Raw genomic sequence first — 26,328 nt, 5'->3', positions numbered from 1 at the left:
ACACTTCGTTGAGTTCGAGCCCTGCACTGGGCTCTGTGCTGACAGCACAGAGCCTGCTTGGGATTCTCTCTTTTCCTCTCTCTCTGTCCCTCTCCTGTTCATGCGCGCTCTCTTTCCCTCTGTCTCTCTCAAAATAAATAAATAAACTCAAAAAAGTAAAAATAATAAGCATTATACATTAACAGAGTAAAATGTTTTTATGGAAAAGAACTTTATTTTTCAAAACAAAAAAAAATTAGTGAAAAGTGACAATTTTTACATTTCTGCAAAACTCTTTAAGTTCTGGCTTAACAGAAGACAGCTAGATTCTCATATTTGTCCCTACACACAATTTGTTATAATATGCTGCAGATGAAAACAATTCAATCTCACAAATACATGTAACTGGAAGAGAAATAAGTTATTTTAATAGACATTTCAGGTAACTATGGGAATCCCTCTTTGATATTACACCAAAACTTGACAAGTGATATTTCTTAAAGGTTAATTGTATTATGGAACTCAAAACCGTGTCAACAAATATTCTGTACTCTTCTGCATTAAAAGCCACTGCTCTATTTTGCTTTCTTAATGAATGTTTAATACTCCTGCATGCTTTTAAAAAGCCTGTACTGGTCATTTGGAAAATTCTAGTTCACTGACTTAGCTTGCCAATGTTGACACATTTCACTTATCCACTAAAAAAATCCTATTTGTTAATACCACCACCAATGTCATCAGAAAAGTCTTTAATTATCATGAAGCTCTCAAGCTAATGGCAAATGCTTGTTTTCCAAAATTCTAATTTTCTTAAAAGCTCAAATTGTGTTATTAGCAACAAACACCGTCAGTTGTTTTCTTTGAAGTGATACTCATTTCACACATTTCTGAGCAAATGTCTGCCAAATACCCAAGTCTGAACAACCATACTTTGTTAGTTGTTCTTTCAAGATCAAAGCAGTCAGGTCAGCTTGTAACTCAAATTATTACATAAAGTGTTGTTTTTGGACAACCACCTCACTTGAGGCAGGTGTGCTTTTAAGTGCACTTTCCATTGTCATTCATAGGACATTACAGACATGTACTCAAAGGTCAACATTTAATAAATTTAATAATTTACTGTTTCATTAAGAATATTCTTAAGTGAGACTGGGTTCTTTTTTTTTTTTCTCTTGTGATTGCGTGGCAGTGAAAATTATGACCACCAATATAACATTGGACCATGGTGTTGATTTGTGCTAAAGTTTCTGCACCGTTTGTGCAAATGTCAATACACTTTTGAGCTTTAAAATTCCTGAAAAGGTATCAGCAACCCTCAGATGCCTATGAAACACAATTTTGAGAACCATTGATCTAGATCTCAGTAATTCTCTGTGTTTAGCCTTAACTTCCCAGGACTATAAGACATATGTATTTCTCGGACTATAAGACATATGTATTTCTCAGACTATCTCAGGGATTTCTTTGACTCTATTTACTTGTCATACTATCATTTCTATGTAAGAAAGAGTTAACATGGTAGGCCATAGACTGCTATCTTTAAAAAGGTGTATTTTTAAGTTTGGCCCTTGGTTGGTGATTGGGAACTTAGGTCTTTCCCACCATGTCCTGGTAAGTATGGCTCACTCAACCTAAACTGTCTGTGCAAACAATATAGTTTACACTGAATATCTGCCTCTCTTCTGGGAGTCTGGAATTTTCTAAGTGCTAGGCAAAGGGGGCCTATGTGAAAACCCTCGGGCAGACAGCAGACAGCATTTCAGATGTGTTGTCACAATTCCTAGTTGGAAGAATTAAGTATGTCCAGTACAACATCTGGGAGAGGACCCTTGGAAACTGCCTGGTGTCTCCAGACTTCACCCCATGCTGACTGAACTTTGAATTCTTTCATTGTAATAAATCACAGCTGTGAGTACAACTATATGCTGAGCTCTGAGTCCTCCCAGAGAATCACATAGTACACGGGAATGATCTTGGTGACACCTTACACCAATCTCAAACTAAACCAGTTTAAAACTGAACTCCTCACCTACATCTCCCTCACCCTAAGTCATGTGCTCCTATTTCTCCTTAAGGTATCATCATTCTTTTAGTTAAACACAGTATTTCTTTCACATCCCTTCAAAATTTCATAATTCAATTTTTACTTCCTTCTAAATCAGCTAGTTTCTGGCCAACACCTTCACTCTAATCTACTGTTAACTAATTTTCTTAAAAAGTCATTTGATCAAATCAGACCTACTTAAAAATGTATAAAGCCTTCATACTGTTCACAGGAGAAAATCCAAACTTCTTAGACCAAGATGCTCTGAATTATTAACCTACTGAATGATCTATAAACTGACACTTCGCATACACTGTCTTATTATTTTAACCTTTGTGTTTATCCTGTATTCTCAGACAAGTAAAAAGTTAAGATCAAGGACTACTTCTTTTGTTTTTTCAAACCCCTAAGAAATCCTGGCATAATACTATCTAGCATTTAGCAAACAATTATTATTTACTGAGTGATGAAAGAACAATTGGACAGATTGAAATTAGAAGACTCTTTGGAAACTTAGTGAAGTACATGACCTCTACCTCCCTTTATGATCCTGTATGGTTCCTAGGATAGGTGTTTAAGTACAAGTGAAGATCCGATCAACAACTAAATAAAAGGCTCAAAAGAAATGGCCATTTCATATCTGCATGAACTATTACTAAATATTTTTAGGATTTATATGGTATCACTAATTGCCATACAATTGTACTTTAACTTAATAGAAACCAGTGGAAGAATTCACATTTGTGGCAATAGCTTATAGCTGTATTCATTTTCATTGCAGTTAATGCCAACCGCTCTGTGGGAAAATAAACCAACTTTTATTGTGAATAGCTTACAAAACCACTAATCCAAACACATGAACAGCTTCAGCAAGGATGCAAAGCAAAGACTATCACATAATATAAATTCCTGCAAAATTAATAAATAAAAGTCAAATGCTGAAAGGGACTATTTATTATGGAGACAAAGCTAAAACAAATGATTGGATTTTAAGGCCCCAACCATAATGATATGAAGCACTTAGTGTTTATGCTAACTACAATAAAATTTTACTGTAAAATTTACTATTTGCTACAGGGTGGTAAACATTAAGTTAGAACTATTATGGACCCTGTATAAGGAAATCTAGTTCCCAAGAACCTGGAGAATATTGCTACCCAGGAACTTCAGCAATAAGATATTCCTACAATTGACACAAGCCTTAGTGTGAGGCTTTTATGTAGCATTCCTTAGTCACTACTTTTCATTAAATGTACTTCTTTTGCTGTCCTTAATATAATTGTCCTCAACAAATATATTCTGTAATTGTACTAAATCACTGATTCACATTTTTATTCCTCCTTAATTTTATAATAGCAGGCAACCAATAATATGATTCATTTAAAATAATTCATTTTATAGACAAATTTCATAAACACTTCAAGTTTTTGTGAAAAATAATTATAATTCATCTGGACAATTACACTAATAAATGAAAAATACCTCAAAAAATAGAATAAGTGCTTTTGTAGGGTCTTCTGGACTGGATAAATATTCAACTTGAGCCTTTGAAAAAATATTCTTTACTTCTGAGAGTTTAAATAGCAACCTTGTCAGTTCAGCCAACTGTCCCAAGTACTCTTTTTCTGTTAAGATAAAAATAATATAATAATATTCATAGGTTTATTATATAAATTTATGTTACATAGATGAGAGTAAGGAATGCAGCATTCATGTATAACATTCTTTTTAAAATAAAATTCAAATTTCCACATAATTAAAAACTTTCAATTAAGTCTCTAAGGAAAAGTTTTATTTAAAACCAAAAAAACATATACTTGTGAATACACAAGCCCCGAAATTTTTTCATGTCAAGCCGACTGATGTAATAAGATATCACAATGAATTTGGGGCATTTTTTTCAGCCAAACTTTGTGTGATTTACAAATGGCCATAAAGAATAGCTTTCGGAAAAGGAATGTCCTGTGGGCAACCAGAACTGAATGGATATTTAAAAAAACAATAATAAAGTATAAGTATCAGTCTGTGAATAATAATAGTAAAGCAGAGGAGAGGTAAAATATCTAATATAAAATAGGAGAGAAGTATTCACAATTAGATACTTTTCTTTTTAGGGTGTTAACAGTGTGATATCTGGTTATTTGCTTTACAGTTCCACCTTTTTTTTTGTGATTTGTTTCTTCAAGGTAAAAAGATAGCTTGTCACCTGAGAGCAAGTTTTTGTTCCTGGCTTCCAAGGAAACAAGTTCTTTTATCTTTATAGGAGAGAAATTTGTCATATATAACAGGGAAATATCAGGAAAAAGAAACAGGTTGCAAAAGAAAATGTACACACGCACACACACACACACACACACAAAACATGTATATATATACACATTTTATATAACAAATATATTTTTCATCTTTTTCTGTTAATTTGTGTAACAAAACAGGACATTTTAAACATTATTTAGCTATCTAGAAAGTAAAATGCCTGAAATACTTACCAACTGCCTGTCCAGGATTTATATCAATGAACAAATCATCAGGCACATAGAAGTTTTTTATATACATTTGCAAAATGCAACGAATCCATGATCTTACAGTTAAGGCTTGGAAAGACACACAGCCTGAATGAGAAAGTGCTTCACATAACATGCTGTAAAAACAAGTTGATGGATATTAAAACCAAAACCAAAACCTTACAATATATTCCCTGAGTATAGAGATTAAGAAATAAAGGACAAATTCTAACACACCCCACTTCTTGGCTTGTTTTATAGACACACACGTTAATTCAGATATACACTGCTGAAAATAAACACTAGAGATACACAAAAAAGGGTATTTTATATAAAAATTTTTGCTTTCATCTATAGCAGTTCTAATTTTTAATATTTATTTATTATTGAGAGAAAGAGAGCATGCGAGCGCAAGCATGAGTGGGGGCAGGGCAGAGAGCTGAAGTCGGACGCTCAACCAACTGAGCCACGCAGGCGCCCCTGACAGTTCTAATTTTTAATTTCCTTTTTCCACTGATGGCAAATGTGTAGGTTTATGCCAAGGGCAAGAGGTAAGGAGAATAAGGTTAAAATGGGAAAATCTAGAAAGGGGCTTATAAGTAGCTAGGTGACATAATAAAGGAAGTGGCAAGTAGAAAAAAAAAACAGTGGCCCTTAGAGTAAATAAAAAGAAGTGGTCATGACCATTTATGTAAGGAAAGAGTTAATGACAAAGATTTCTGTGTGAGTCTTCTAACCAATTCCATACCCATCCCTTTCTTTCCTGCTATACCACTCCATAGGCGGTCATTATTGAAGAATTACAAAGTAACATCTGACAGAAAAAAAATAAAACCAAACATCTTTCTGTGAAGCCAAAAACCTGGCTAAATCTGATATTTAACCATTTTATAACTGGGGGGTAGAAAGGATGAGGGTGGTCTTAACCTAACTATGAAGTGCTAGGTAAAGTCAGAAATTTGAAAAATACATGTAAGTCATAACTCTAAAAATATTGCTTTGAAAAACCTGAACAGAAGACGTCCCAAAGAGTATACAGTGCCAAAGAACTAAGGTTTGTCATTTATGACCTATACAACCTTTCCAAAGTTCTTTAACACCTTTGCATTTCAGTTTCTTCAACTGTTACAAATATATCAAATACTATTTTTTAACTAAACTTATTCCAGACAGTTTCAGCAGGAGTATTTAATAAATACTGTTTGTTATTATAGAATTAGCAAGCTAGAAGAGACTAAAAGTAATCCAATCGAAGTGGAGCTCCGTTACTTCATGACTTAAAGCCAATGAGAAGATGGCTTACTGACTGCTTAGTGGACTCCCTTATGCGAATACCTCACTGACCGCATCCCTCTTCATCTGGACAGGAACTACAGTGGTCTCCCAGGTTTGTGCATTTATTTTCCCTCATCTTACTATTCTTTTTCAAATCTTCCCGATTACACTATTTCTATTGTAACTTCATTTACTATATGTTTTTCCTACTGGAGTTCCTCAGATCTGTTACATAATGCAACAGGAGATACAGATAAGGAAACCAGGGTTCAGGGTGATGAAGTGTTGTGTTCCTAATTGTACAAGAGTTGAGTCTAAAAATCTAGCTATGAAAGGGAAAGCTATCATTACACCTAAAAATACAATATACTTGTATTTTACAGAACCAGCAATATTAATTACATAATTTCTTTCACAAAGGTGAATATAGAAAGGTAATTTCAAGATGAAATAAAGGTAGTCCTACAAAAAGTTTTATTTATTTTTTCTTTTTTTTCAACTTTTTTTTAATTTTTTTTTTATTTTTGGGACAGAGAGAGACAGAGCATGAACAGGGGAGGGGCAGAGAGAGAGGGAGACACAGAATCGGAAACAGGCTCCAGGCTCCGAGCCATCAGCCCAGAGCCCGACGCGGGGCTCGAACTCAAGGACCGCGAGATCGTGACCTGGCTGAAGTCGGACGCTTAACCGACTGCGCCACCCAGGCGCCCCTACAAAAACAGTTTAAAAAAAAAGCTTTTAAGCAGCAAGTTTTATGTTTATTTTTATTTATTTATTTATTTTTAAGGCAGACTACTGCCACTGTCAAATGCTGATACATCCAAAAGCAAAAACCACCAAAGTGTCAGTATATGTACAAAGATCAGTTTTTATTTGTGAAAATTCTTACTTTCCTAGTATACTGATCTATCATGAGTTTCTATACACGTGCATACCTGAAATCAAGTCACTTACCTATTTTGTAGGCAATGACTTAAATATCTTGCTACAACCTGGGGCCAGATGATATCATCCCAACCAAAAAGCTGTATTATTGATATAACTGGCTGAGGCTGAAGATCTGATGGAGCTGTGCTGGGCATGTCCAATGCTAGCAAAGTAAAATCTAGATTTAAAATGAAAAAAATTTATGGTGAGGAATTTTTTTCTTTAAATTAAAAAAAAATTAAAAAATTTTTTTGACAGAGAGAGAGGACATGTGTACTCTTGAGTGTGGGGTGGGGAGTGTAGAGAGAGAGGAAGAGAGAGAGAGAGAGACAGAAGGAGAGGATCTTAAGCAAGCTCCGTGCTGAGCACGGATATGGGGCTTGATCCCATGACCCTGGGATCATGAACTGAGCCAAAATCAAGAGTCGAATGCTCAACCACCTGAGCCACCTGGGCACCCTTATAGTAAGGAATTTTTAAAAACGATTTCCCCTCCCCAAATTATATCAATAGTGATAAAAAGAATTCACTCAATAATAAAATGTCACATGTAGAAATGCAGAACAAAAAGCAAAAACTGAACTATATTCATGTTGCCAAAGAAATTTCCATAGTGATTATATAATCTCCAAGAATGGGTCTAGAATAATCTATTTCAGCATTATCATCATGGAATCTATAATGGTTTCCTCAAATTCCAAATTCTACATCTGATGTTTGTACCCCCTCATTGAAAAATCCCATTTATTTTTATTTTTAAAAAGTTTTTAAATGTTTAACTTTTGAGAGTGAGTGTGTGCACGCGCACGTAAGCGAACATGAGTGGGGGAGGGGCAGAGAAGGAGACAAAGAATCCAAAGCAGACTTCAGGCTCTGAGCTGTCAGCACAGAGCCCAATGCAGGGCTTGAACTCACAGACTGTGAGATCATGACCCGAGCTGAAGTCTGACGCTTCACTGACTGAGCCATCCAGGCGCCCCTCAAAAAACCCATTAAAAAAAATATTTCTAGCATCTATTTCTCTCCAATCAAGCTAATGTACTTGCCACCTGCCATAGAGAAGACTTTGGTCTCAGACAATGGATAGTCTTCCATTAAATGGTAATTTCCTAGTAATCAGTGACACTCCACTTTCTTCAGAACCTACTAAGCCTAGGAACTAGAATTCCCTAGTTAGCCACATTAAACAAATATACTTTATTTTGTGATTTCCTGGGAATTCCCCAACTTAATTTGTATTATATTAATTTATGTTTGTCAATAGACTGCTTATGAAGCACTGGCTCCTCCGTACCTCCCTCAAGCGGTGGCTGTGTATTCTCCCACTTCTCTCCTACACTTGACCTACAGATAGCGGAGTTTGCGCCTTGGTCCCGAGGCTGCTTCTAGACCATTCTCCCCTTCCTCCTCTTGAAAACCTCCAGCTTTGACTCTCATGTCATCAGACACCAGTCACTAATTCTCCTTGTTGCATTCGCCTAGTGTTTCCTTGTTCATCTCCCCTCATTCCTTTAAGACTATAGCTCACTAACCACATCCTCTCTAGCAGTGCTCCTGTCATAATCCTGGATGGCTTTTCTTCTGATATCCTGGCCTATCAGTTTCTTGAACTCCCCTCCTCAGTGAATCTATCTTCCACTCTATTTCAGCCATTTACTCCCATGCTGATACTGTGAGACTTTGGCATTAGCAATAAGTACATTCTCTCCCGCTTTCTGGCACCTCCACCCAATTGGAGGGGTTTTCCAACTCTCTTATCTCTAGGTCTCCAACTCCCAACAACTATCTGATTCCACCAAGACCTACAATTCATTGATCCGACAACTTTTTCCCTGTCCCTCACTGCCTTCATGCCTTCTTTCCTTTTTTAGGCAGCTTTATTGCATGGTCCACTGTTACGCTAGTTTTGTGTACTGTCCACTCCCTTGCTTCTTACTTGATTCATTGTATTTCTCTGGAAAAAGCAAATGTTTAATTCCAACTCTTGGTCTTCTCTTGCTGTGTACCTGCTCCAGTATAAATGGCTGGCAAGGAATCCTACTGACTGATCTCACTTTAAATTTAGGACTATAAACTTTAAGTTAGACCTTAGAGCTGGCCAGCATTCCTGATACATTACTCCAGTCCATTCAGACTTTTACTCTCCTGGAGGGCTACTGCATACCTTCTTCCCTCTCTCTGTCGTTAGCCAGCACCTCCTCCCCATCCCCACTTACAGCTACCGGCCTTACTTACTACTTCACAAAGAAATGAGAAACATCAGCCGAGAACTACCACAAGCTCCTGGCACATCTACCTAGCTGCCTGTTCTTGGACCCCCCCCTTTTTTAAGTTTGTTTGTTTGTTTATTTATTTATAGAATGCACATACACTGGGCACATTAGCAGAAACATCAGGTGTAGAATTTGGAATCTGAAGAAGCCATTATAGATTCCACAATGATAATGATGAAATAGATTATTCTAGACCCATTCTTGGAGACCTTTATGATCACTGCACAGAATCCCAAGCAGGCTCCACACTGTCAGCGTGTGGAACGTGACATAGGGCTCGAACTCACCAACTGTGAGGTCATGACCCGAGCCAAAATCAAGAGTCGGTCACTTAATCATCTGAGCCACCCAGGTGCCTCTGGGCCCATTTACTCTGCCTTCTCTTCTGCTCCTACAGATCATCTGAGGCCAAGTCTTTTATAGGATCCCATTTCTCTTAGACATTAAACCACAAGTGACTACCATGCATCATTAAGTTTTCCTTTACTCCAAACATTCATGTCAGGATTATAAATATGCTGAAATTTCGCCCATATTATTAAAAAAAAATCTCTTTGACCCACACCTCCCTCTAGCTAACATCTCCATTTTTCTACTTCTCTTAAACAGTGATACTCAAAAAGATATATCCACATTTGCAGTCTGTAATTCATTTTCTCACATTTTCTCTTAAATCACCTTTAATCAGGACTTTGTTTCTAGCACTATACCAAAACTCCTTTTCAGGGTGACCACTGACCTTCCCTCTTGCTAAATCCAGTGCCCAATCTCAGGCTTCATCTTTTTTGATCCATTAATAGCATTTGAGCAGTTGATGACTTCCTCTTCCTTGAAATCCTGTCATTTGATTTCCAGGGCAACACACTTGGTTTTCCTGTTGCTTCACTGGCATTCCTTTGCAGTCTCCTCTCTTGGTTCCTTTTTATCCCACAAATCTGAACATGGGAGTATCCTGGAGCCCAGTCCTCATGCTTCTCTCTTCACCAAACTTACTCTATCGATGATCTCATCCAGTTCACAGCTTTAATGACTATACACAGTTCCCAAATTTAACCTCTTCTCTGAACCCAACACTTATTATCCAAGTGCCTGCTTTTCTTAGAGTTTCATGGGTATCTAAAAAAAAAGTCCAATATCAAAATCCTAGTCTTCCCTCATAAAATCTGCTTCTGTCACAATTTTCCTCACCTCCATAAATGAGGAATTCTCTCTTTATTCTGCTTACCATATTATACCCACCTAGAAATTCTGTCAGGTCTACCTTCAAAATACTCTGTGTACCTTCTGACTGGAAATCCAACCGCTTCTCACCACCTGCTACCATGTTAGCTCAAGCTGCTCATTTCTGAATTGTCAACTGTTGGCTAACTGGCCTCCCTATAGTTGGCTCTCAGTCTAGTAGCCAGAAGGGTGCTCCTCACTGCTTTGCTCAACACTTTTTCAAAAGCTTCTAATCTCAGAGTAAAAGCAAAGAGTCTTTCCAACTGCATACAAGGCAGAACACAAGCTAGCTCTTCACTACCTTTTGGTTATATATCTGGACTCTCCCTTCCTTTCTTATGCCACACAAGCTGTTATGGCTTCTCTGTGGTTCCTCAAGCACACCAGACATGCTCTTGCTTCTGTTCTCGTGCAGAGCATTGGTCTCTGACTTCCTTCAGGTCTTTGCTTAAATGGTACTTACTCAGGCCTCCCTGACAATTCTATTTAAAATTACAATCTGCCTCTGGCATTCCCTATCCTCTCTGATATATTTTTATTTTTCTCCAAAAACAATTATCACCTTTTATTACATATCTTGCTTACTTACTAATTGTTCTCTCCCCTGCACTAGACTAGAAGTTCAATGAGAACAGGTAACTTACACGTGAGAAAAGGAATTGCAGTCCTTTTCCCATTGGTAATTCCACAATGGCATTACCATAAAATAAATGTGGGTGTTCGATGACTGTTGTTTTTAATGCAGGAAACTTTTTTCTCCTAACCTATCAAGTCTTTACTTCAAAACAAACCCCTATAAGTATGTGTGTGTGCGTGTGTGTGTGTGTGTGTGTGTGTGTGTGTGTGTATACACTTTTACTTATTTTTAGCAACTAGGACAGCGCTCATTAAACTTGTGTGGTATCATTTCTGTTCACTGACTATGAGTTGGGATGATGAATGCAAGAAAGAGAAGTCATATTGGCTTCTAATGACTGCTTCGGTTAAACTGATTACATATCAATATTTATTTTCATAGACATTCTGGTAGCTGGAAAACTGTGTCCTGTCACAGTTCTTCAATCTGTCACTGTAATGTTTTAATTATGGAAATGCTAGTAGAATTCAAGATCTTTCACAATTTATATCATTCAGTCTTTTATGTAGTGCTTTTAGCTCAGCTTTCTGTCATTCACACCAGGGTAAAATAAACCATGGTTTAGGTGTTAGGTCTTAAAAAACATCACATCGAAATGCATTATATACCTTTACACAAATTGCAATTAAAGGCATGTAGTTGCTATACTGATCTCCATCTATTCTAGTACTTCTTAACATATTTTGTGTGAAATATTCCTTTGAGAAAGATAATGATCTCTTCTTAGAAAATGGCAAATATGCTCAGATACTCAAATTCTTGTCTACAACGTCATGTGATTCAGATTCCCTTAAAGCCTAAGCACATGACCTTAGGCCAAGAGTCAAATTAATTAAAAATTACAACCTAAAATAGAATCCAGAAGTCACAACAATAACAGTCTATACATTTGAGGTTATTCTTATCTCTGCTTGGTGAAGTAGAATTCAGAGTACATTCTTTCACTCTTCACAGAAGTAACTTCATGTTACATTTAGATATCTCCATACACAATTTGAAAATAACGTCCTTGAACTAGAAGAAATCAAATGCTACTTTTCTTTCCAGATATTGCACGCATAAGAAAAATTTATGCACATTCGATATATTTTTTTTTTTTAATTTTTTTTTTTCAACGTTTATTTATTTTTGCGACAGAGAGAGACAGAGCATGAACGGGGGAGGGGCAGAGAGAGAGGGAGACACAGAATCGGAAACAGGCTCCAGGCTCTGAGCCATCCGCCCAGAGCCCGACGCGGGGCTCGAACTCACGGACCGCGAGGTCGTGACCTGGCTGAAGTCGGACGCCTAACCGACTGCGCCACCCAGGCGCCCCGCACATTCGATATTTTTAAGATCGAAAATTATATTTTATTTTTAGCGAACAATCACTTAATTTTTACCTTTACTAAGAAGAAAACAAGCCAAAGGATCTTAATTTAAAAATACAAAACTCTTTTTATCTTTCTGGTTGTCAAAGTATTTATTAGACTGTAATAAAAGAGTTTGTTACCAAGCAAATAGAAGAAAAAACTGACAGAGTCTGCAAAATGAGAAGCTAATTAGCAAATTAACAACGCTGACCTGCAGCTGCGTCCGCAAGTTCTGAGAGAGGCACTATCTGTGACATTCTCTGACTCTTCAAAAATGAAAAGAAATGTCTCCATAGTGCACTGGCAACTGCAGCAAGGTGGCGCTCTTTAGCCGATAATGAAGACTGCGCAGTTAGGTCCACATTCTCCTTTTGAAGTTCCTGACGCAATTGTTGATGCATACTCCTAAAAAGAAATAAAAATATAGCTAACGCCCAACAAATCTTTACAAAAATATTCTTTGAATACATTTTTGGCTTTTAACGTTTATATCATATGAAAACTGAAGGACCGTTTTATATAATTAAAACCTTTATGCCAAGACATTATGCATTTCTGGTTATTTGATGGATGAATGATGGCATATTAAGCACCATAAAGTTAATGTTAATTACTAATGTCAACCATTAATTATATGCTTTTTAATATGTCAGATCCAAATGAGAAACAGGCAGCTTCAGAATGAATGTCTGCATTTTGCAACTCGCTATGACAAGTGATTTTACTTACAGTGTAGACATGAAAGCAATTTTTTAAACCATTTTCTTCCAAGAGCTTTAGGACATGGATGTACCAAGAGGAAAGAAAGTACATCTAGCTTGCCTGTGTGTGGCATTTGTAATTAAAATATTTTCCTACACAAAACTGTGCCAGGTATAATCTTGGTACTTTGGTCCCAAAAAAATCCATAATCATTTTCACATAGCGGACAATAATAAATAAAAAAGTTCTTGCTCTCCATAACTTAGTAAAACATGAATACAATGCTGCCTAGTCATTTATTTACCTATATGTTTAACTGAAAATTTAGACATTTCTTGCAAACCAAAACTACAGTGAGATATCACCTCACTCCTGTCAGAAAAGGTAAAATTAACAACACAAGAAACAACAGGTGTTGGTGAGGATGTGGTGAGAAAGGAACCCTCTTGCATTGTTGGTGGGAGTGCAAACTCTGGAAAACTGTATGGAGTTTCCTCAAAGAGTTAAAAACAGAACTACCTTAGGATTCTGCAGTTGCACAACTGGTTATTAACCCAAAGAATACAAGAACACTAATTCAAAGGGATACATGCACCCCTATGTCTATAACAGCATTATTTACAATAGTCAAGATATGGAAGATGAATGGATAAAGAAGATACAGTGTGTGTATATACATGCACAATGGAATATTTTATTCAGCCATACAAAAGAATGAAATCTTGCCATTTGCAATGACATGGATGGAGCTAGAGTATAACGCTAAGCAAAATAAGTCAGAGTAAGACAAACACCATACGCTTTCACTTAAACGTGGAATTTAAGAAACAAAACAAGGGGAAAAATGAGAGAGAAATAAATTAAAAAAAGACTCTAAATTATAGAGAACTGAGGGAGGGAGGTGGGTTGAACAGGTGATGGGGATTAAGGAGTGCACTTGTTGTTATGAGCACAGGGTGATGTATGGAAGTGCTGAATTACTATATTGTACACCTGAAACTAATTTAACACTGTATTTTAACTAATTAAAAATAAAAACAACAAAAAAAGAAAATTTAGACATTTCTAGACTTTAACAGAAATATAAGAGGGGAAGGAAACACTAAGAGATTTTTGTAGTGATCTGGAATATAAGGCATTTTTGCAATATTCCCAACTATTAATAATTTGATTACCTAACACTAAATGTACAACCATAATATTATTCCTGTTTCTATTACTGCCACATCAATTGAGAGTAGATACAAATGCATGGATATCATCCTGAGATAGATACACTTTCTTCAATGAAAGACAAACCAGTTAAAACATAACCAATAGAGCTAAGGCAGAAGACTTCCTCTGATAGTGTTCCATTAAGAAAAATAACTAGTACTTAAAAAAAATATTACATTATTTCTCACATTCCTGATGTTTTTTTAAGTTTTTTTTTTTTTAAGGGGCGCCTGGGTGGCTCAGTCAGTTGCATGTCCAACTACGGCTCAGGTCAGGATCTCACAGTTCATGGGTTCAAGCCCTGCTAATAGCCCTGGGCTATTAGCCCAGAGCCTGGAGCCTGCTTCGGATTCTGTGTCTCCTTCTCTCTCTGCTCCTCCCCCACTCATGCTCTGTCTCTCTCTGCCTCTCAAAAATAAAGAAATGTAATAAAAAAAATTTTTTTTAAGTGTTTTTTTTAAAAAAATATTTTTGACAGAGAGAGAGAGAGAGAGCGTGAGCAGGGGAGGGAAAGAGAGAGAGGGAGACACAGAATCCAAAGCAGTCTCCACGCTCTGAGCTGTCAGCACAGAGCCTGATGTAGGGCTTGAAACCCATAAGCTATGAGATCATGATAGGAGCTGAAGCTGGCTGCTCAACCAACTAAGCCACCCAGGCGCCCTGCCTGATGTTTTTTTAAAATGTTTTATTTATTTATTTTGAGAGAGAGAGCGAGCGAGCAAGTAGGGAAGGGGCAGAGAGAGAGGGAGAGAGAATCCCAAACAGGCTCTGCACTAATAGCCTAGAGCCCGAAGTGGGGCTCAGGAACTGTGAGATCATGACCTAAGCTGAAATCAAGAGTCAGATGCTTAACCAACTGAGCCACCCAGGCGCACCTAAATTAGTTTATATAGGGGAAGTAGACACTTAAAATAAATACACAAAATACAGAACTTAGTACACGTACCTAAAACATTTCCACTGAAAGATCAAACTGGACCCAAGACCACATTTTAGGACTTTTCGCATAAACTACACCTAAGTAAGTAAAATATTATCAGTTATATAACATTAGGATGCTGCGCCCCTTGCCACTAAATTCTTGGATAATCATGAGACACTACTTAATACTACCTGAAGTATCGATAAAAAAGTACAAAATGCCTGGGGAAAGAAGATCATAGCAAGCAATTCTCATAAAAGCTAACTAAATATCTGCTATATCCTCTCTGGTAAAAACATGCCTGAGATGCTTTCAACTTGAACTAGTGGCTAGAAAACCATTTCAAATCCTTTAGCTTTGAGTAAGTTGAGTATCAACTACTAAAATCCATTTGGCACCTAACTTAACTGCCTACATCAACATGTAGCAAATTTCATGACCACATGTCAACACACTAGAGTCCAAGTAAAATAACACCACCATTGGCACAACACAGTTATAGCCATTTCAAAGTATACTGGTTTCAAAGAATAATTTACTGTACTAGAGTAGGATAAATTGTGCTCCCTATTTCTAAATAGATAAGCCATTTCTTCACTAAAACCTATTCCCTAGGGAGGGATATCATTTCTGGTCATCCTCTTTGTGCTAGAAATTCTTAAATTAAAAATCAGAACAATTCTATGAGATAGGTATCAGTAATCCTCTTCATAGATGATGAAGCTGGCAGTGAGAAAGTTAAATACACCCAAAGGTCACATGGCTAAGAAAGGCTGGGCCCATAATCTGAACTTAAAACTCACTCTGAAGCCCATACTTTCCTCCTACACACACACTTATGCACTAAGAATCACACAATTTAAACACTGATCAATCTTCTTCTCTTCCTACTTGGGTTGAAGAAAGTTCAGTAAACCTAAGAAAAGGAGCTAGAAAACCCTCATGTAGCTTTGCCTCTTACACCAGAATTCTGTGTTAGAAAAAAGTACAAGAGATACTCAGAAAAATGCATTTGAGGCAATACTGAAAAAGGCCAACAAATCTGAGCCACTTTTGACCTCTTCAGAGCAAACAGTGAGGTACCACGGATTCTAAGTAGGAGTTACTATCGGGATCTGATTCAGAGGTCTGAAAAAAGAAACAAACCACTAGGTAAAAAAGCTAGAGATTACATCTTCCAATGTAAGAGTTAACACAGCAAAAACAAGTTCCAATTAAGCATAAGACATTGACCCAAACACAGATTTGTTTTGGAAATGTGCATCCTCTTTGCATTTTGGTTCGAAAGAAGTTAGATATCCTGGGACTATGCAAAATACTTTCTGCTTGATGGTTTGAATATTCAAGGAATATCAGTTTGAATAAGAATGAAAATCTGCTAATTTAACACCAAATAAAGTTGTTTAAAACCTTGTAATAGTTTGTGTAAACATGAGCCAATCAGAGAATGACAGATGCAGGAAATGTCAAGGATATCCTACAATGGGAGTCTGAAGGGAGAATCAAATTTCTGCACTGTAGCCAAAACAGAAATACTCCTGGCAGTCACAGGTAATTTTTTTTAAATTACATTTTCTGGATGAGAAAACTAACTGCAGAGACTACAGAAAATTTATTGTATCACATGTGACTGTGTATCTGCTGAAGGTATGTTTACGAAAATGCAAATACTGAAAGAAGCTGTCACTACAGGTAACAAATACAACACAAAGCATATATGAAATACATAAAGTGTCTAACAGTTCTCGGTGTCATGGCTATTTTATGAAACATTTTCTACCTTCTTCAACAAACTGGAGAAAAATTTGAAAGTAAATTTACTGCACAGAAAATGAAATGTACTATTGGGTCAAAATCAAAAAAGAAATATCACAGGAGAGAGAGAATCTCCTAACACTTGGCAAATGTTTTGAGTAAAGACAAACTTAACATGGGTTAAAACCATTTTGGAAACACACACATGTGGAAATATACATGCCTAACTATCCGACTTACATTCTGAAAGATGCAATATAGTATAGTAAAAAATAAAATTTGCTGAATGTCAAGTTACTCAAATTGTGGCTCTCAGAGAAACAACAGCAACACCCAGCACTCATCAGTATTTACCACCATGTGCCACGTACCATGTTGAGTGTTTTATAAGCATTTATTTCTTACCGTATGAGTTTGGTGCAGTTATTATCATCTTACAAATGGGGAAACTAGGGCAAAAGAAGTACATGTTGGGTAACACAGCTGGCTATTAGCAAAGCTACCCAGAGCTGTGTGACCTCAGAAAAAGTGAGTAAGCTCCCAATGTTTATTTTTTGAAGAATCAAGAAGAGGAACAATCATTTGCTATATCCACTGTCAGGTTAACTGTGAAGACCACATGAAATACTTCCTCAAAAATGTTTAGAAACCTACCATTACAGTAGGCAAACACCAAAACTTTTCCTTCCTTCCTTCCTTCCTTCCTTCCTTCCTTCCTTCCTTCCTTCCTTCCTTCCTTCCTTCCCTCCCTCCCTCCCTCCCTTCCTTCCTTTCTTCCTTTCTTTCTTTCCCAAACTTTTACATACTTAGTTATCCAGATCTTCTTATGCTTTTATTTTAGCTCTGGTATCCTTCCCCCTATGGCTTACCTTATTATGTCCAAGCATGTTCCTGGTTCCTGGATCTGACTGCTCTCTTGCCCAATTTTGCAAGATCTGTTTTCCTGGGTTTTTTTTGTTTTTTGTTTTTTAAACATTTGCTTTTTTGGGGGGGGGGGCAAAGAGAGGGGGGCAGAGAGGATCCCAAGCAGGCTCTATGCTGACAGCAGAGAGCCCAATGTGGGGCTTGAACTCATGAACCCTGAGATCATGACCTCAGCCAAAGTTGGACACTCAACCGACTGAGCCACCCAGGCGCCCCTGTTTTCCTGTTTTTATCTTTCCACTACTTCCTTCTGTGATTTCACATATTCACTTAGTCCTCACAGCCCCACATACTCACCCCTACACAGTCATGCGAATACACTGAGGTATCTATCACATGAGTGGCACTGAAACTGGCACCTGCCTGCTGCTCCCTGCCAGCCTGGTCTCTGTAGTACATTCTTTCCTCACAGCTTAGGCAGGCTTCTGGGAACACTTCCTGGACTACTATATCTAGGTTTTACTTCTAATCCTCCTTTTCTTTTGTTTCTCCTATAACTGATAATTACAGAAGTATGACATTCTGTACATCACTTTCCTAGTAGTCATTATTGTATATGTAGTATTTCTAATACATTATGCCTCAAAATTGAAAGAAAATTTGTCTAGTGAGGGACCTGTGTCCACACATAAAGCATAATATAATACAACTGATAAGAGATGAAAGCAAGGGATTAACAACAATTAATAATTGAATTCCTCCTTTAGTCCTACTCCAAACCTGGCAACTTTTTTCAATCAGTATTAGTGAAAAATAAAATGGTAAGTTCTAAGATAAAAAGTTGTTCTAAACCAAGACAGATAATTATTCCAAGTATCTGATTTAGCTAATAGAAAACTGGATGGGAATCAGATTACTCTATGACCATTTTTATTCTCAGATAAACTCACTAAAAAACTGAAGGTACTTTGGATCCTCTTGTCATTCTTGTTCACAGCTAAAACCTAGGGCTATAATTACTTTACTACTCAGAATATAACATAATCAAAGTAATGACATTACCAGAAAAAAAAAAAAAAAAACCTAAGTCTTACAGTTTGAAGTTATCCTAAAAGTCATCCAATCCAATCCAGCCTCCAGCTATAAAGAGACTTCTGCAAAGCCCCACTATGAGAGAATGGTAGCTTGAGTCTTGAGCTCCAGTTCTGTGCATGCCCCAGTTATCAGGGAGAGGCAGTAAATCAGAAACCAGGCTGGCAAATAGCAGCCTGGTTATGCCTTGCAATGCCTCCCTATAATAGCTCAATGTGTTTGTGTGTATGTGGAGGAGGGGGTGAATGGTGGTGATGACTGAGTGCATATGTGACATCAAGGCTGTTTTGACTACTGAGGGACTATGACAAATAGAAAGCACAGCACTGGCGAAGATGCTTCCAGACACATATAATGCACTAAGGAATAAGGGAATAAGAGGGCTTCTCAAGATGTAAGGAAACTTGTCCAAATGAACACTTGTCCAGGAAAGAGAAGACCAGCTTGTGACCCCAGAAAACTTCTGAGACTTAGTTTTTCATCTGTTAAATGGAAATAATGCTCTATTATATACACTATCGAGCCGTCAAATCACACCACTTAGGTAAAAACAATCTGTAGACTATAAGGCAAGATAATGTGCATTTTAGTCGCATTTCTACTGCTTCTAAATCTGTAATAACCATGCTCATGATGCAGTAGAGCATTATCTAGGAAGACATGGGCTTTAGAGACAGACATACCACAGTATAAATCTTTGACCAAGAAGTGTCAATAAGATACTTTCCAATAATGGAATAGTTACTGTAGGCCAGGGAATTGAAGATTTTTATTGAGAATATATACACAGTCTTATTCTGTTTTTGGCCTTTATTAATTTAATCCTATAGGTACTATTATTATCCCCATTTTACAGAAAAGAAATCTAAGTACAGAGAAGATAAATAATTTGATTCTGGGCTATACTGTTAGTAAGCAGCAGAGCCAGAACTTGAACCCAAGCAGTCAGTCTAACTACCATGCAACTATGTTACACCTACCTTAAATGCCATTTTGCTCTCCAAATAAATAATACATGTTTTAATGTTAAGTTGCTATATTCATTCATTCATTCATTCATACGCTAAGCTCTTAATAAAGGTAGTTACAAACTAGTATAACACCCAATCCCAGGTGGTATACCAGTTGCACACACATTAAAGGTTTAATACTTCTGGGAGTGGAGGTCATTCTATAAGGATCCCAAAGGTCAATGAACATGTGATAATTTAAAAAGTTTCCTGTGAAGGGTCCCTGGATGGCTCACTTGGTTAAGCTTCTGACTCTTGGTGTTGGCTCAGGTTGTGACCTCGCATTTCATGGGTTCGAGCCCTGCATTGGGCTCTATGCTGACAATGCAAAGCTTGCCTGGGATTCTCTCTCCCCCTTTCTCTCTGCCCCTCCTTCATTCATTCTGTCTCTCTCAAAATGAATAAACTTAACAATTAAAAAAAATATATATATATATATAAATAATATATATAAATATATAAATAAAAATTAAAAAGATTCCTGTGACCCACAATTAATTAATTTGCAAGACTGGGGAAAGAGAATATATCAGGAATCCAATGTTGAGTCTGGCAAACCAAGCATGCTTGTAGCAATACTGCCTTACAGTTTTAGAGAATAGTACTGGTAAAGTACTTAAAATGAGGCTGCTTGCCACTATCCCCCAAATATGGTACAGCATGAAAATATGCCAGTAAAAAGGAGTTATTTTTAGGAATTAACTCTCATAATTTTATTCATCACATTTATAGATGATTATGGGTCTCAAGTCAGTTAAGTTTTCCAGTAGTATTTTACTTCATTTTATTGTATATCAGTAAAAAGGGGGGTGCCTGGGTGGCTCAGTCAGTTAAGCATCCAACTCTTGATTTCAGCTCAAGTCATGACCTCACGGTTTGGGAGATCGAGCCCCACTTTGGGCTCTGTGCTGTCAGCCTGATTAGGATTCTCTCACTCCTCTCTCAAAATAAATAAATGGGGGCGCCTGGGCGGCTCAGTCGGTTGAGCGGCCGACTTCGGCTCAGGTCATGATCTCGCGGTCCGTGAGTTCAAGCCCCGCGTCGGGCTCTGTGCTGACAGCTCAGAGCCTGGAGCCTGTTTCAGATTCTGTGTCTCCCTCTCTCTGACCCTCCCCTGTTCAGGCTCTGTCTCTCTCTGTCTCAAAAATAAATAAAACGTTAAAAAAAAAATTAAAAAATAAATAAATAAATGAACATTAAAAAAAAAAAAAAAGGATCTACCTTGGTAGTTCTCAATTCTGACTACCATCAAAATCATCTGTAGAGCTTTCTAAAACTACTAATGCCAGTCTTACTAAAGATCTTCCTCTGGGGTGCCTGGTAGCTCAGCTGGTTAAGCATCTACCTCTTGATATCGGTGCAGGTCATAACCTTGCAGTTATAAGATTGAGCCCCGTTTCGGACTCCACTCCAAGCATGGAGTCTGCTTGGGATTCTCTCACTCCCCCTCTCTCTACCCCTCCCCTGCTTGTGCTCTCTTTCTCCCAAAATAAATAAATAAACATTAAAAAAAATTGTTAAGTTTGGGATCTAAACATATTACTTGTTCTTAAATTCTGACTCACTAGGTCTGGGGAGGGGCCAGAGAGTCTACATCTCTGTTCAGTAGATGCTGCCAGCCCTGGGCCACACTTTAATCTCTTACCTTCCTGACTTTCCTCGTCTCTAAAATTGGGTCAATAATAGTACCTAAAGGATTAAATTAGTTAAAATCAAACACTTAGAATAGGACTGACATATATTCTCAATAAGCTGACTTTGATTTTTTGGTCAATGATAAAAGTGACTTCATTTATTGCATATATCCTATTTAATTCTTGTATCACATAAGGATATGGCCCATGGACTACACAAGTAGCAAGACCATATATAATTCTGTACTAGAGGAGTACTCTACTCTGTAGGCAGAAGTATAAAACAAACTGTAGGCTTTATACCAACTCAGGGAAGAAAGATCATTGAGGGCATCAGAACAAAATGGGCATGGAAATGATTCTCTAAGGACAGGTTAAGAACTGAATATGTGAAAAGGAATAAAGTAAAAGCACAAAGGTATACAAAATCCATTCATTTACTCTCTAATTCCACACATATTGCATATGCTCTACGCAGTAGGGATATAGAGTTTACAAAGCTCTGCCTTTCTGGAGCTTATATTTTAATAAGGTAGATATTGAAACAAACATAGATGTGTAACATTTCAGGTTGTGGTACACTTTATGAATAAAAAGTAATCAAAGTACGGAGATAATGAATGACGGGAACAAATATTTCAACTAGGATGATAAGGAAGCATCTACTGAGGTGACATTTGAACAAAAACCTAAATAAGTAAGGGAGGGAATTATGGGCGGAGAGCATTCTAGGGAGAAGAAACAGCAAATGCAAAGGTGCCAAGGTTGGCAGTTCCATAGGCTCAAGGAACAACAATTAGGAAACCAGTCGGCTGTAGCACAATGGGTGATAGAAGGAACAACAGATGAAAAGCAAAGAGTAACATAATATGCATCTTACGAGGAAAATATAAAAGAAAAAGGGGAAGGAAAGAAAAAATAACCACTCTAACTATAATGGAGCAACACTAGAAGGCAATCAATTTAAGAATGGAAAATATGGCCATGTTTGTTCATTCACACGTTTTCCTCATTCACTCCACAAAAGGTTACTCAGCACCACTCACTGTATCTGATACCAAAAACACAAAAACAATTAAGGCAGACACTGCTGTTAAAAAAAAAACAAAAACAAAAAAAAACACAACAAAAAAACAATAAATAAATCAAGATTTCATTTTAAAGGTAGTTAGGAGCCACTGAAGGATTCTGAACTGAGCAACAGCATAATGAAAACAGTGCTTTGGGAAAGATTAATCTGGTAATGGCAAACAGAATGGGTTAGAATAAGAATGGACTAGAGACCAGAGAGACCAATTATGAAGCTTCTGTAAACATCTAGGTATGGGCTTATACCCAATTTGAGCTCCTTATGAAGGAAAAAGAAAGCCCACAGTAATTATTTGGCATTTTGTGAGGGAGAGGAAGCAGTCTTTGTTTTTGCCAAATTTTGAGGGAGGGAAACTAAAAGTTAGGAGGGGCAATTAATTAGTACAGGAGAGTATAATTTGATTTGAAAACAGAAAACTTATGTAACAAATTCCAAAAAGTTTTTGGAAATCTAGATCCAGAGTCCAAGAATACATTTAGACTCAGGAATCACTGTTTTGTAATTCAGCTAATTTTAATGAATTCAATGTCTATTAATTACATGAAGTACCATATTAGATGCTATCAACTATGATCATTGCTCTGAAAGAATATACAATCAAGTTCTGAGAAAGGGGTATGTACAGAGTATAGTAATGCATAAAAAAGGAACATTTGGTCCAAGTAGGGGTTTGATGACTTCTTAGAGTAAATATGCCATTACAAGATCATGGAAGTTGTGTTAACTAAATGAAAAAATAATACAAAAAAGTTCTAGGAAATTGAAATAATATGAGTAAAGCATAGTAACATATTATTGCATGGTGCATGAGAGGGCTCACCAACAATTTAGTATTACCATAAGATGAAAGGTCAAGGGGTAGAATGATGGAAAGTCAAACTAGAGAAGTGATGGAGCTAAGGTGTTGAAGGGCCATGCCATCTAAAAAGACCTATGAGGGGCGCCTGGGTGGCGCAGTCGGTTAAGCGTCCGACTTCAGCCAGGTCACGACCTCGCGGTCCGTGAGTTCGAGCCCCGCATCAGGCTCTGGGCTGATGGCTCAGAGCCTGGAGCCTGTTTCCGATTCTGTGTCTCCCTCTCTCTCTGCCCCTCCCCCGTTCATGCTCTGTCTCTCTCTGTCCCAAAAATAAATAAACGTTGAAAAAAAAAAAAATAAAAAAAAATAAAAAGACCTATGAGTGAACAATTCTTTAAAGTGGAGAGAATCAACAGCAACAAAAACAACTTACATACTCAACATGTATCTGCCTAATAGTTGGTTCCCAATATAACCCAAAACTTATAAGGACAATCCTATGCACTTATACATTTAAACACCCTGTGTAAATGAACAAAGCTAATGTTACAATGATATTTGTATTTTTACATATATATTTTTACATATTTATACATATATGTATATATATATTTTTTTACATAAATATTTTAAAAATATTTAATGAAATATTTTCATTAAAAAATCCAGCCTGGTAAGTATATGTAACTTGGTACATATACAACTATATATAACTCATCATAACATACTATAAATATATATATTTTTGTCAATGCTTAAATGCTGTTTCATGTTCCCATCTAATAAAAGTGAGCACAACAAAACAACCCGAGCAAGTCTGACTTATAACCATTAGCATTATTAGTACAGCATAGTGCAAATTCTCTTAACAAATGGGGGCTTTACTGCAATCCTGAGTTGAATATACTTATTTTGCTGTGGGGTCTGTTTCTGCCATTTAGTCTGAGTTTGGGGGAAGAGTTTAACCTATAATCAATAAGTAATAGTCTTGAACCTAACACAAGAATCAAAGAAAAAGTATTAGGCTGGATATTAAGATTTAAGTTTTACAGCACCTCAAGATGCCTCCAAGGAAATTGTTGAGGGTAGAGACCACATCAAGGCTTGGGTGAAGTCCTTCAACATTGTAACTATAATAAACTATAGGCAGATGGATGCCATAACTTAGAGATTTCTAAAAGAACAAAGCAATCACCACCTGACCGTGGCCAACTCACTTAGGAAGGGGTAATGCTACAGTAACCTTATATTGCTTATATTTAGATAGGGCCCTCATTTCCGTGAACTCATCCTCTAAATTTAATAGCAAGTACGTGGGTACAAGGAATGGAAGAAAGAGAGGGAGAGGTTATGCGCTCTCTATAAACAGGGTGCCTAGGTGGCTCAGTTGGTTAAGCATCTGACTTCAGCTCAAGTCATGATCGCACAGTTGGTGGGCTCGAGCCCCATGTTGGGCTCTGTGCTGACAGTTCGGAGCCTGGAGCCTGCTTCGGATTCTGTGTCTCCATCTCTCTCTGCTCCTTCCCCGCTCATGCTGTGTCTCTCTCTCAAAAATAAAACTAAAAAAAAAAAAAATTAAAAGAAAAAAAAACTGGTCAGTTTCCAAGTTTGCCTGCTTACAGAATATCATGTGGGTAAGACCATGAGTTATGATCCAGGATCTTTGTCCATGATGTTAGAGGCACTGAGAGGTGAGATCATCCCTATAAGAAGTCTCACAATAAAATATACAAATCTTTGATAGAATATCCAAAGCTGTCACACTGGTCTTTTGAGATTTCTAATATGATTCTCTTCCTCTTTAACTGTAAACAGACAGGTATAACTGAGCAATCATAAATGCAACTGGATCTTATCTAAAATGGTGAGTTATGTATAGATTTCTCATATAAGAAAAAAGGAGAGGGAAAAACCTTAGGAACCGGTGGCTAAAAAAGGAAATCAAAGTTATTTGTAACATAGGTAGGCAATGACGTAAACAAAATATTTATGGAAAATGCCTTCATTTTGGAACAGAAAGCATCAATCTATCAAATTTAGCAACACTAGAGCCAATAATATCTGGTGATATTAAACACACCTCACAATCTTTAATCTTCTTCCTCTTCTGGTGTCCCATCCCTGTTCCACTACGCTGGAGGTATTCCATAGTTTATTGAACACTGTGATAGTTTTAAAACATGGCCACAAACTCTTTGGCACTCCTTGGATCTAGGAGATCTGTGATTCCAAGGCTTGGAGTCTTGCTTGCTTTGGCCAATAGAGTGTAGCGGATGATATGACACTATGTGACTCCAAGGCTTGGTAATAAAAGACCATGAAGCTTCATTTTATTTGCAGGGAAACTCACTCTTGGAGCCCTAAAATACCATGCATGAAGTACAATCACCCTGAGAACACTCTTTGGAGAGCTGATAGGTAGCACTTGAGTCATCAGTCCTAGGTAGGCTTGTCCTTCAGCCATACTAGCTCAGAGGCTAGGCATGTTAGTGAACAGGTCATCAGGAACTGGATCCTGTAGCTTCAGCTAGTACAGTCCCCAGCCTTTTTTTATTAACCCTAGACAGCATTATCCTAGCTGAAGCCCAGACATGGTGGAGCAGAGAAGAGCTGTCCTTGGCTTTCCAAATTTCTGACCAACAGATCTGTGAGCATAATAAAAGGGTTGTTGTAGCGTTTCGTGACACTGTGTTTTGGCATGGTTAATTATACTCTAAAGAACAGGAGCCCACTATGTGTGAAGTACTATATAGGAATTAGGGTTTCAAAGATGAAAAGATATAGAACTGACCTCAAGGAATTCACATATGGGGAGGGGGAAACAAAGATTTCTCTTCATTAAAAGTATAACCAAGGGGTGGTATCTGCAACAGTGCCAAAGGCAGACTTAAGATCAAATAGCTATTTTCAAGCCTCCTAAGAACCATCTGCAACAATCTCAGAATTTCTAGACTTATTCAGGACAAATGAGTTGCAAGGATAAAGGTCATCTGAAGAAAAGCTACTTCATTTCTCTCCCTGTCCAGCACAGGGCAC

General features: G+C 37.3%; 1 protein-coding gene across 1 annotated transcript in view; it reads right to left on the bottom strand.

Annotated features, from left to right (window-relative positions):
- MMS22L (MMS22 like, DNA repair protein) overlaps positions 1-26,328 on the bottom strand; it is a 127,850-nt gene that overhangs the window by 29,652 nt on the left and 71,870 nt on the right. Inside the window, exons 15-18 of the mRNA XM_047102609.1 lie at positions 12,424-12,617; positions 6,757-6,907; positions 4,513-4,664; positions 3,506-3,648 (exon numbers count right to left, since the gene is read on the bottom strand). Of these exons, the coding sequence (XP_046958565.1) occupies positions 3,506-3,648; positions 4,513-4,664; positions 6,757-6,907; positions 12,424-12,617 (640 nt within the window). The remainder of the gene's footprint in view (positions 1-3,505; positions 3,649-4,512; positions 4,665-6,756; positions 6,908-12,423; positions 12,618-26,328) is intronic.

Source organism: Lynx rufus, unplaced genomic scaffold, assembly GCF_022079265.1.
Source record: "Lynx rufus isolate CCGP_SWC_20201006 ecotype Redwood Valley unplaced genomic scaffold, mLynRuf1.p SCAF_6, whole genome shotgun sequence".
Taxonomy (NCBI): domain Eukaryota; kingdom Metazoa; phylum Chordata; class Mammalia; order Carnivora; family Felidae; genus Lynx; species Lynx rufus.
This window is presented reverse-complemented; position numbering and strand designations above follow the sequence as displayed.